This window comes from Columba livia, chromosome Z (genome assembly GCF_036013475.1).
Source record: "Columba livia isolate bColLiv1 breed racing homer chromosome Z, bColLiv1.pat.W.v2, whole genome shotgun sequence".
NCBI classification, from domain to species: Eukaryota; Metazoa; Chordata; class Aves; order Columbiformes; family Columbidae; genus Columba; species Columba livia.
In genome coordinates this window covers 15,000,798-15,011,505 of record NC_088642.1, presented here as the reverse complement: position 1 = coordinate 15,011,505, position 10,708 = coordinate 15,000,798, and the positions used below count along the sequence as shown (strand labels likewise).

At 52.3% G+C, this 10,708-nt stretch overlaps 1 protein-coding gene across 2 annotated transcripts; it reads right to left on the bottom strand.

Moving 5' to 3' along the window:
- Positions 1 to 6,175: 6,175 nt before the first annotated feature.
- Positions 6,176 to 10,406, bottom strand: LOC135577363 (coiled-coil domain-containing protein 144A-like). 2 transcript variants are annotated; one of them, XR_010469107.1, is made up of 3 exons: positions 8,577 to 10,406; positions 7,148 to 7,909; positions 6,176 to 6,933 (listed from the first exon to the last, which is right to left on the bottom strand). XR_010469107.1 is itself a non-coding variant. In XM_065046645.1 (2 exons), exons 1-2 carry the CDS (start codon positions 8,958 to 8,960, stop codon positions 7,589 to 7,591), a joined length of 705 nt encoding a protein of 234 aa, XP_064902717.1. In that variant the 5' UTR covers positions 8,961 to 10,406; the 3' UTR covers positions 6,176 to 7,588. The 2 variants fall into 2 exon arrangements, 1 of the variants encoding a protein (XP_064902717.1); XM_065046645.1 differs by having other exon boundaries at positions 6,176 to 7,909.
- Between the last annotated feature and the right edge of the window lie 302 nt (positions 10,407 to 10,708).

The window sequence follows — 10,708 nt, the reverse complement described above, 5'->3', positions numbered from 1 at the left end:
TGATAAGGACAATAAAGTGAACAATGCTTTATCACTCACACTGAGTCGTCTCGGCTTGTTCCTCCACCACTTGCAATTGGTGCCCGAACAGGGACCGGGTTCGACATAAACGAAGAATATTGCGATTATGGGGTGGTGGATGCAGAGAAGCACCGGTAACCGCAGCGACCGGGGGGTCAAGAGCGACTGAACACTGATCGCACAGTGTGTCGTTCCGAAGACCTGAGCTGTCCGAAAGGGGCTCGCTGTCTGCAAGGGCTACTGCAAAGGGCTGCAACTGGTGCCAGAATCAGGGAAGCATCAGCGATAATAGTAGAGTAAGGATATATTTCGTGATATATATACGCATAAATAGAGTATAAGTGCCGGCGATATGATTCTTGAGGTAGCCCTAGATTTATTACAGCGCTGGCAACTTCATCATTATTAGAAAAGTGAGGAGTAGACTGTATCAAACATCTAGCGGGGTTAATAACGTTAGGTTGGGCTAAAGGATGTTTTCAGAATCCAGATTCTCTTTTTGATGTCAGCGAATGGCGAAAATTAGGGGATGCGTTATGGGATATGGTTATAAATGATGATAAAGCAGCACAGAAGTTAATGAAACCATGGCGGGAAGTTGTAAACAATATTAAGCGTTATCAATTAGAAAAAAATCTAGCCGCGGTTGCAACAGAGCGGCTGGGGGGGGAAGAGACGTACCGACAGGGGCACCACCAGCTAATGATATGTTGTTTGGGAACGACCGCGTCCCAATTCCCCCTAGAGGTATGCCAGTCACGGTGACCAGAAAAACTAAAGATGAAGTTGCCAGATCTGCAAGTCCCTTTCCAATCCCTCTGTGGCCATGCACCCTCACAGCTCCTCCACCACCAGAAGGAGAGGAGGAAAATGAGCCTATGGGTGCCGTAATTAAGCCACCGGGTCACAAAGGCGAGCCAGAGTAAATCGGATTAATTGGAGAGAAATAATGAAACAAGCAGCTGAGAATAAACAGTATGATATAATTGGGGACCTTACTAGCGCTCAAGCTTTTCCTGTTCGATTTGAAACAGTTGATGATGACACGCCTCAGGGTTCTCATAGCCCGTTGAATGGGAAGTTGTTGTCTCAACTGCGTAGTACAGTGAATGAGTCTGGGTTGCACGGGGAACCCACAAAACAATTATTAAACTATATCTGGGGGGGAACCCTCCTATGTCCGGAAGATATTAAAGTCATCATGAGAATGATCATGACTCAATCTCAATTACTGCTCTGGCAAGTGCATTGTCAGCTGTATTGTGAAATGTCGGCGCATCACCCTAAAAATCCTAATGATCCTCTTTATGGGGTGACTGTTGAACAACTAACTGGAACAGGGCGGGGTTCGTTACTATTGACGCCCAACTTCAATTAGGACCAGACGTTTGTCTTGAAGCCATGCGGATGGCATGATTAGCTATAGGTGCAGTAAAGACCTCCCCGCCTCGCCGTCATACATGGCTATAAAGCAGGGCAGAGATGAGCCATTTGCGCAATTTATTGACCGTGTGACTGCAGCGATAGAACAGGCAGCCATACAGGAACGGATGAAGCCAGCATTGTTGAGACAGTGTGTTCTAGAGAATACTAATCAATCTAGGAAAGCCGTAATACTAACATTGCCAGGAGATGCAACTATGGAACAGATGTTAGATCGCATGAGTAGAGTGCCGGTGGGGCCACAAGTGATGCTAGTGGAGGCAGTGAGGGAACTAGGGAAAGATCTAATACAGGCCCAGCAACAAGCCTTTGCAGTCCTAGCCCTCCTGCGCCAAGCTGAGAGGCAACCTCGACCTTCCTTGCACCGAGGGAACAAATGCTTTTGTTGTGGACAAGAAGGACATATCCGTAAAGAGAGTCCGTGTCCTAGAATGGCTATACACAAAGCTGCAGCCGCAGAAATCTATCCAGCAGAAACTGGAAAATTTAGCGGAACTGATTAAAAAAGGCAGGACACGTATTTTACAAATTACAGAGCTGAACCAGGAATTATCAGATTACCTATAAAAAAGGACATGCTAGAATGGTGCATTCAAAAATCTGAAGAATTACAAATTAGTTTGCTCTCTACTGCGCAAGACATTACAGTGGACTCAGTGAAGTCACCAGTGTTGCAATGGATCAGCCAACATGAGTGGATCATGCCGCCAAAAAGAAGTGAGACACCTTTACCTGATGCAGTTACAGCCTTCACAGACGCTGGAAAGAAATCAAAGCGTGCAGCAGTAACCTGGATGGAGGATGGAGTATGGCACCACCGTATTTTGTCAGCCATGCCGGGAGACTCATTACAAACGCTGGAGTTAGCCGCTGTCGTCTGGGCTGTCCTTTGATGGCATGATCAGAGTCTTAATGTAGTAGCAGACTCATTGTATGTAGCAGGAGTGCTACAAAGGATGCTAGAATTAAAGACTCCAAGAATCCTCGTCTGAATGAGCTCTTTCGTCAACTTCAATCTGCCCTCCAACAACGTCGGAAACCGTATGCAGTCGTCCACATAAGGAGTCACATGTGGTCTCAGGGTCTGGGTGAAGGAAACCAGAGAGCAGACCAACTAGTGACGCTCACCGTACCCATAAGTGATTTTGTTAAGGCTCGAGAAGCCCACAATGCCTTTCAACAAAATGCTAAAGGACTGAAAAAACAGTTTAACATTACTACAGAAGAAGCAAAAGGAATCACGAAGGCATGTCCTGAATGTAGTCATCATGGACCAGGACTAGGCATTGGGGTGAATCCTCGCGGTCTAGGCCCATGTGAACTTTGGCAAATGGACGTCATTCACGTGCCGGAGTTTGGTCGACTTAAGTACTTGCACGTCACTGTGGACACATACAGTCATTTTACATGGGCAACTCCTCAGGCCGGAGAAAAAGCGATACATGTAATCAGACACCTAACAAGCTGCTTTGCAGTAATGGGAGTTCCTCAAAAATTGAAGACAGACAATGGTTCAGCATATACCAGCGAAAAAATGAGGAAGTTCTGTCAAATGTGGGGAGTTGTGCATACCACTGGTATACCTTACTCCCTGACAAGTCAAGCTATTGTAGAGAGGTCTAATCAGACTATAAAGAGGTATTTACAGAAATTTCGTGACGCTAGAGACATACAGGAAAGAGTCTCTAAGACTTTGTTCATAATGAACTACCTTTGTATATTTGGGGACTCTGAGGCAGTGCCTGCGAAGTGCCACTCTGGGGTCCCTAGCACTGGTAAACCACACGGCATGAAGGTCTACTATCGAGACTTGTCAACAGGGAAATGGGAAGGGCCTGCTGAGGTACAGTTTATTGGCAAAGGTTTTATGTGTGTTCTTACACCCTCAGGCCCACAGTGGATCCCAGCCAGATGGACTAAGGCAGTTCTAGACAGCCAACCGCCAAGATCATCTGAGGATAAAGAATCTGCATAGTATACTCATCGAAGATCAATTTCAGAACTTTCTTAAAATGTGGCTATTTTTGATCGCAACTTTACATTTTTATATTGCTACTGGGCTTGTGAGTGTTGCTGCTGCCCGAGCACATAGAAATCTAGAGACGCTTTCTTGCTGGGTGGTGAAGCAAGCCAACCTTACTAGTAGAGTGCTTTCAGATTTAGCAGAGAGCATGACTAGTGTGCAACATGCTGTATTGCAAAATCGAATGACCATTTATTTTTTGCTTTTAGCCCACGGCCATGGATGTGAGGACTTCAATGGTATGTGCTCTATGGATCTAGAAGATAAGTCATGATCGATTCATAAAGAAATTAAGCAGTTAATGAATCACTCGCAAAAAATCAAAAAAGACGTAGGGCTGTTTGGCCTGGAAGGCCTCAAAATTGGCTGGGACTAGGAGGATGGATCAAAGGCCTTTTGCAAAGTTTGTTAGCTATTCTGATTATTGTAGTTATTGGGCTTTTGTGTCTAAGTTGCGCTTTATCTTGTATTAAAAGAACACTTGAGCGCACATTGGGACAAACTCTGCTCATACAAAAAGAAAAAGGGGGAATTGTTGGGGAATGGCTTAGAGATAAAGGACATGAATCCATGAAGCAGTTGCACGATCACAGTTTGTTCTAATAAGAGTTTTGTTCCAATAAATTAGCGGCTTGACATGACTTAGGAGCGTAGCATAACTAGGTCTCACTAGAGACTGCTGATCATGAGGGAACGGCAAGGACACTGTGACCTTGACAAAGTATCGGAAACAACTTTGAGGAAGTGAGAGCTGAAAGAAGGCGGAACTTGCATAGTTAGCTAACCGCAAGTAGGAGGGTCATGTAAATGTAACCTTTAGATCTAAGCCAATCAGTAGATGACAAGCATGCATAATTATTGTAACCTGTATAAATATATGCTGTTAAGGACAATAAAGTGAACAATGCTTTATCACTCACACTGAGTCATCTCGGCTTGTTCCTCCACCGCTCGCAGCGGGTGTTGGTGACAGCAGCTGAACATGAGCCAGTGTGTGCCCAGGTGGCCAAAAAGGCCACCAGCATCCTGGCTGGTACCAGCACTGGTGTGGCCAGCAGGCCCAGGGCAGTGACTGTCCCTGTACCGGGCACAGTGAGGCCAAACCGTGAATCCTGGGGGTAGTTTTGGGCCCCTCACGCCAAGAAAGCACTTGAGGTGCTGAAGCGAGTTGAGGGAAGGAAACGGAGCTGGGAAGGGTCTGGAGCACAAGTGTGATGGGAGCAGCTGAGGGACCCGGGGGGTTCAGCTGGAGAATAGGAGCTGAGGGGAGACCTTCTGATCTCTGAACTGCCTGAAAGGATCTTGGAGCCAGGGGGGTTGGGCTGTGCTCCTCGGGAACAAACAGCAGGAGCAGAGGAAATGGCCTCAAGTTGTGCCAGGGGAGGTTGAGGTTGGATCTGGGGAACAATTTCTTCCCCAAAGGGCTGTCGGGCATTAGAACAGTCTGCCCAGGGCAGTGCTGGAGTCACCAGCCCTGGAGGGTTGAACAGACGAAGATGAGGTCCTCAGGGACATGGAGCAGGGACAGGGGTGGGTTATGGTTGGACTTGGTGATATTGAGGGGCTTTTCCAACCAAAATTATTCTATGATCTCAGTGTGGCTGGAGGGACAGATGTGACCCTGAGCCCCCAGGCAGGGGAGGGGAGGGGAGGGGAGGGGAGGGGAGGGGAGGGGAGGGGAGGGGAGGGGAGGGCACCTGGAGGGGCTGAAGGGGACGTGCCATGAGCTGTGGGGACAAAGAGGCTCAGAACCTCATCCAGGGTCACACAGGAGCTGCGATGGACACGGTAGGGAATGGGGGGGCTGCGTGTGCTCCCAGAGGGGATCAGAGCTCCTGGCCATGCCCTTGGGAGGAACCACGGCCTCTGAGGTCTGAGGGGAAGGCGAAGGGTCTGGGCACTGCTGGGATGCACATGGATTGCACTGGGGGGACCAAAGAGAAACAGCTTGGGGCCTGGGGTGTCCCCAAAGCCACAGCCTGTGGTCTTGGGATCACAAAGAGCACTCTGCTCCGCTCTGGTGAGAACCCCTGCAGTGCTGGTCCAGCTCTGGGTCCTCAGCACACAACAACATTGGACCTGCTGGAGAGGGGCCGGAGGAGCCATAGAAATTATCTGAGGCTGGAACTGCTCTGCTGGGAGGAGAGGCTGAGAGAGTTGGCTGTTCAGTTGGAGAAGAGAAGCTCTGGGGAGACCTTAGTGAGGCCTTTCTGGACTTAAAAAGGGACCATAAGAAAGATGGGGACAGGCTTTTGAGCAGGGCCTGTTGTGATCGGACAAGGAGAGATGGTTTTAAACTAAAGGAGGGAGGTTCAGGATGGACATGAGGTAGAAGTTGTGGCCTCTGAGAGTGGTGAGAGCCTGTCCCAGGTTGGCCGGAGAGGTGGTGGATGAGCCACCCCTGGGATGAGCCATCCCAGGCCAGGCTGGATGGGGCTCTGAGCAACATGAGCTGGTGAAGATGTCCCTGCTCATGGCAGGGGTGGCAACTGGGGGAGCTGGGAAGGGCCCTTCAATCCAAACTGTTCTGTGATTCTCTGATTCTTGTATCCCCGCTCTACCCATGACAAGTTTGACAGGTTCACATCTGGAGGCCTGGCTCTGGTAGTCCTGTGGACTCTCTGGTCACGGCTCTTGTTGAACCCCCAGCAAATGCCGCAGCACAAGGTGCTGTGAGCGACACAAACCCCACAGCTGCTCCCAGAGCTCCGTCAAAAGCTCCATGGCAGCGGCTTTTCCTGTGCTGTAAAATCCCTGCGAGACTCAACCCAATGTCTGGATCAGCTCAGAGCTGGAATCCTGCTCTGGCTGGTTCAGCCCAGGAAGCCGCTGGGTTTGGAAAGTGAGCGAGTGTCACAGCCCTTGGGCCCCCAGCCATGTCCAGCCCTAGGCAGAGCCCCCGGGGGCTCCCGGCATGGGGACACGGGCAATGGTGATGGGAAAACACGGCAGGATCAGAGGAGACAAAGAGTTTCACAAATTTACATGCGTCTCATACAGTATTAAATACTGTTCTTGAAAGAATCGTGCTGTGAAGCGAGGGACTACATCTCCTAGCATTGCCGGTGTGAGGGGTCCCATGGCCTGGGCAGCCCCCCAAGAGCTGGGCTGGCCCCTGCAGCCCCACAGCCCCGAACCCCCAAGGGAGCAGGGCATGGGGGCTCCAGGGGCTTTGCTGTCCCCAGCCGCTGCCCCTGGTTCAGCCCAGCACTGTGGGAGCCCAGGAGGGGACAGCCATGGGAAAGCACAGCAGACGGGCACAGAAAAGGAACCTTCACAAGTTTAATGACCACTTTCTAGCAATTCTAACAATTCCTCTTCCAAATCGTCGAGGTTGAACTGTGTTGCCCTGGCCGGGGGATCCTGGACTTCATCTGCATTCGGCAGAGGAGCAGGAGATATCTGGGGAGGATCCCCAGCAGATCCAGCTCCATGTTCAGCGGTGCCTGGGAGAGAAGAAGCCAGAGCCCATGTCAGTTGGGTTCACAGCTAACAGCACCTGCTCTGTGCTGTGCAGGACGAGCCAGTAAGGACTTTCTCCTGGCTGCAGCTGCCCAGGCATTGCACAGACAAGACTTGTGCTCTCTGGCACCCCAGCAAAACCCAAGGGCAGACCCTGCCCCGCCGGAGCGCTGCAGAACCACGTCTGGAGCTGCTCACCTGAGCCCGACGGGCTCCCGCTCCGTCCCCGGCTCTGGCCCAGAGTCTTTGCCTCGCGATGGAAGAGTCTGCGCCGTGGCTCCTGCGGGCTCTGAGCAGAGGCTTCTGCCGGCATCACACTGGCCCTGGCAGAAAGGCCGGGCTGTGCGGAGCGGCTCAGGTCCCACAGGCTCCGTGATCTCTGCACACTGGGATCCAGGTCTCTGCTTTTCGACTCCAGCTGCTCCTCCCTTGGCTGCTCACAGCGTTTTCCATGAAGCGCTGTTGGGCTGTGAGCGCCCCCAGGAGTGGCCAAGCCATGTGGCAGAAGAGCCACCAGCTCTTGCAGCCCCTGGATCGTGGCTTTGAGCTGCAGAGATAGTTGGGAGTGCAACTCCATCTGTGACGAGAGTTCACACACCTGGATGTGGAGAAAACAACATCCGTCTTAGGCAGAGGGGTCTAAAATCTCTGTGAAACCCCATCAGATATTTTCATGGTGGTCACAGCTGTGAAAAAAGCTGGAAAACGATTGTTAATGACGTTGAAGCTCAGAATATCCTCAGACAAATCTCTGCTGGGCTTCTTCCCTGAAGATTTTCTTCTCTTCTGGTCACTGAAGGAGAACAACAGCTCAAATCTAGGAACACCTTCACAGACTCTGTGTACCTTGGCCTTGACCTTGTCCAAGTCCTCTGGCAAGTGGGGCTTCTCTTGCTTCAGCCGATCATGTTGCTGTGTCCCAGCTGCCAGTGGCGTTTCCTCTGGCCGCTCCATTTCTCTCTAGGGAAAGAAAGTCAAAGGAGTATGAAGAAAAAGATGAGAAGGCAAAATGGGCATTTTTACTTTCAATTACAGGTTAATCTACCAAAATCTCTTTTCTAAGGTCATTGCAAAGTGGGGAAATCTTGTCTACTATGATATCTGCTCAGCTGATGATCTCCAGCCATCCTTGGCCAGGGCAGACAACTAAGGAAAGGTCATCTCTTCATGAAGATCCCTTTCCCAGCACCTTCTTCTCAGCAGATGCTGAGACTGTGCTTTTGGGGCTTTCGCTCATTTCTTAAAATCATGCCAAAATCGAACCGGATGCCAATGCAAGTGCTGTGGTTGGGCTGCAGCCCTTTCTCCAGAGATGGGAGGTGAGGGTCCCTACAGCCAACTCTGTGTATCAACCTTTATGCTGTTCTTCTGCTACACAAACGAAAACCGAGGCAAGCCCAAGCATTTCTGCTCGCATATGTGTCTATAAGCATGTGTCAAGGCTTGCCGGAGCCTTCTGCAATTCCAACAAAACCAGGACAAAAAGCAAGCCCAGTGATGTAGTCCCAAGTGCGGAGCTTCTACCGGCTGGTTGTTAGAAGCTGCTTTTCTCTCGGTCGTTCTCGGCCAGCGCTCACCTCGCCTCCTGCTCTACTATGTCGCATGGGCACGGCAAGGCATCACTCACCATTAGTTCTTGGGCGGCCTTGTTCTGTGCGTCCCCCAGCTGCTGACGGAGCCAAAGGTTTTCATCTTGCAGCTGGGCCACTTGTTCCTGCAGCCCTTCTGCCCTCTGGATGGCATCTTTCCTCTCCTGATCCACCTGGATACAAAGAGCCTGTGACTGCTCAAACTGCTGCTGGGCCCGGCGTAGTTCTTCTGTTGTGGTTTTTAATGCCGTTGTCTTTCTCCCAATGTTTTTTTTCAGTAGGTTCACTTCCATTTCCAGCCGAGCAGCTTTTCTTTCGGCTCTGTTTAAATCCTCCTGCAAGCGCCTGTTGGCTTCCAGCGCCTCAGCCGGGTTCGTTTCCATGATAAGCTGTTGCTCCAGGTCTCTGATAAACTGCTTCATTTCAGCACTTTCTGATGCATGACACCTTCCATGGACTCGGCAGAAAGAGGATGAACCTGAACCCGCCGTCGGTTTTGGGGCTCTGGCATCTTGTGCCTGTTCGAACCAAAGGACACAAAGAGACAGAACTCAGCAAAGCAGCTCAAAAGAGGAGAGAGCGGCAGCATTTCGTACTCGCAGAAGAGGAACTGTCACCAACTTGACGTCAGGTTATAAAAGAGTTTTCTACAGCTCTGGATTCAACAGCGTGCAGTACAGGGCGAGAACCAAGACTCTCCACCAAAGTCTCCGATTTTGCTCACCTGCGGCCCAGCGCTGTTGCTCTGGTTGGCGGCTTCTCGCAGCCACAGCTCGTCGCGAACCTGCGGCTGGAGCTTGTCGCCATGTCTGCTCCTGGGGGTTGGGGGCGCCCCCCGCGCCGTCCTGCGCCGCAGGAACCGCAAGAGCCTTTCCATGGCCCTGGGACGCTGCTCCAACAGCACCAACTACAGGAGCACCAGCTCCACCAGATCCACCAGCAACCACCGGCACGAGATGCACCAGCAGCACCAGCTCCAGCTGTAGCAGCACCACTGGAAGGACCTGCACCAGCAGCACCAGCTCCAGCAGCTTCACCAGCAGCACCAGCACCAGCTCTACCAGCTCCACTGGGAGCACCTGCACCACCAGTACAACCAGCACCAGCAGCACCAGCTCCAGCAGCTTCACCAGTACAACCAGCACCAGCAGCACCAGCTCCACTGAGAGCACCTGCACCACCAGCAACCAAGAGAACCAGCAGCACCAGCTCCACCAACAGCACCAGCTCCAACAGTAGCACCAGCACCAGCAGCACCAGCTCCACCAGCTCCACCAGCGCTGTGTGTGCCGGGCCCGGCCAGCGCCCCAGCTCTAGTGACCACATTTGCTGACATCATGGGCAGCTCAGTGACATCACAGGCGCTGCGGGGGCCGAGGCCAGCGGGGAGGGTCCCGGTGCTCAGCAGCACCAGTTACAGGTTCATCAGCCGTTACAGAGTTACAGCTCCCTGCCCACACGGGCCAGACAGGGGCATGTGGGCTCCAGGGTGTCACTCACAGCCGTGGATCACGGCTCTTGTTGAACCCACAGCAAATGCCGCAGCACAAGGTGCTGTGAGCGGCACAAACCCCACAGCTGCTCCCAGAGCTCCGTCAAACGCTCCATGGCATGGCAGCGGCTTTTCCTGTGCTGTAAAATCCCTGCAAGACTCAACCCAACGTCTGGATCAGCTCAGAGCTGGAATCCTGCTCTGGCTGGTTCAGCCCAGGAAGCCGCTGGGTTTGGAAAGCGAGCGAGTGTCACAGCCCTTGGGGCCCCAGCCATGTCCAGCCCCAGGCAGAGCCCCCGGGGACCCCCTCCCGGGACAGGGCCTGGGCTCCACCGGCATGGGGACATCAGGCTGTGGGCAGAGGGGACAGACGGGAAAGAGGGGACAGAGGGGACAGGCGTCGGGCAGGGCCGGCTCTGGCCAAGGCGGCTCCCGGCAGCACCACGGCCAGGGCTGAATACCCCCTGCCCTGGTTGTGCCCCCAGGAGGTCTGTGGGGTGTCCCCACACCACTCAAGGTGCCTTTGAGGTGGCGGCCCCTCCCGATGTGCCCGTCAGTGCCGTTTGGCCATTTTGCTGTGGACACTGGTGACACTTCTGCAGCATTTCTGCTGCTTCCATTTCTCTTTTTGGGGCATCCTGAACCCCCTGGTTTTCTTCCTGGGGGTCCTAGTTCCCT

Bases quoted from the DNA above. Each gene is read 5' to 3' on its own strand.
- LOC135577363 (XM_065046645.1), bottom strand. From the start codon at position 8,960: ATGAAGCAGTTTATCAGAGACCTGGAGCAACAGCTTATCATGGAAACG. The intron at 7,910-8,576 runs GTGAGTGATGCC...TTCTTTCCCTAG, and splicing joins AGGCCGCCCAAGAACTAATG to AGAGAAATGGAGCGGCCAGA.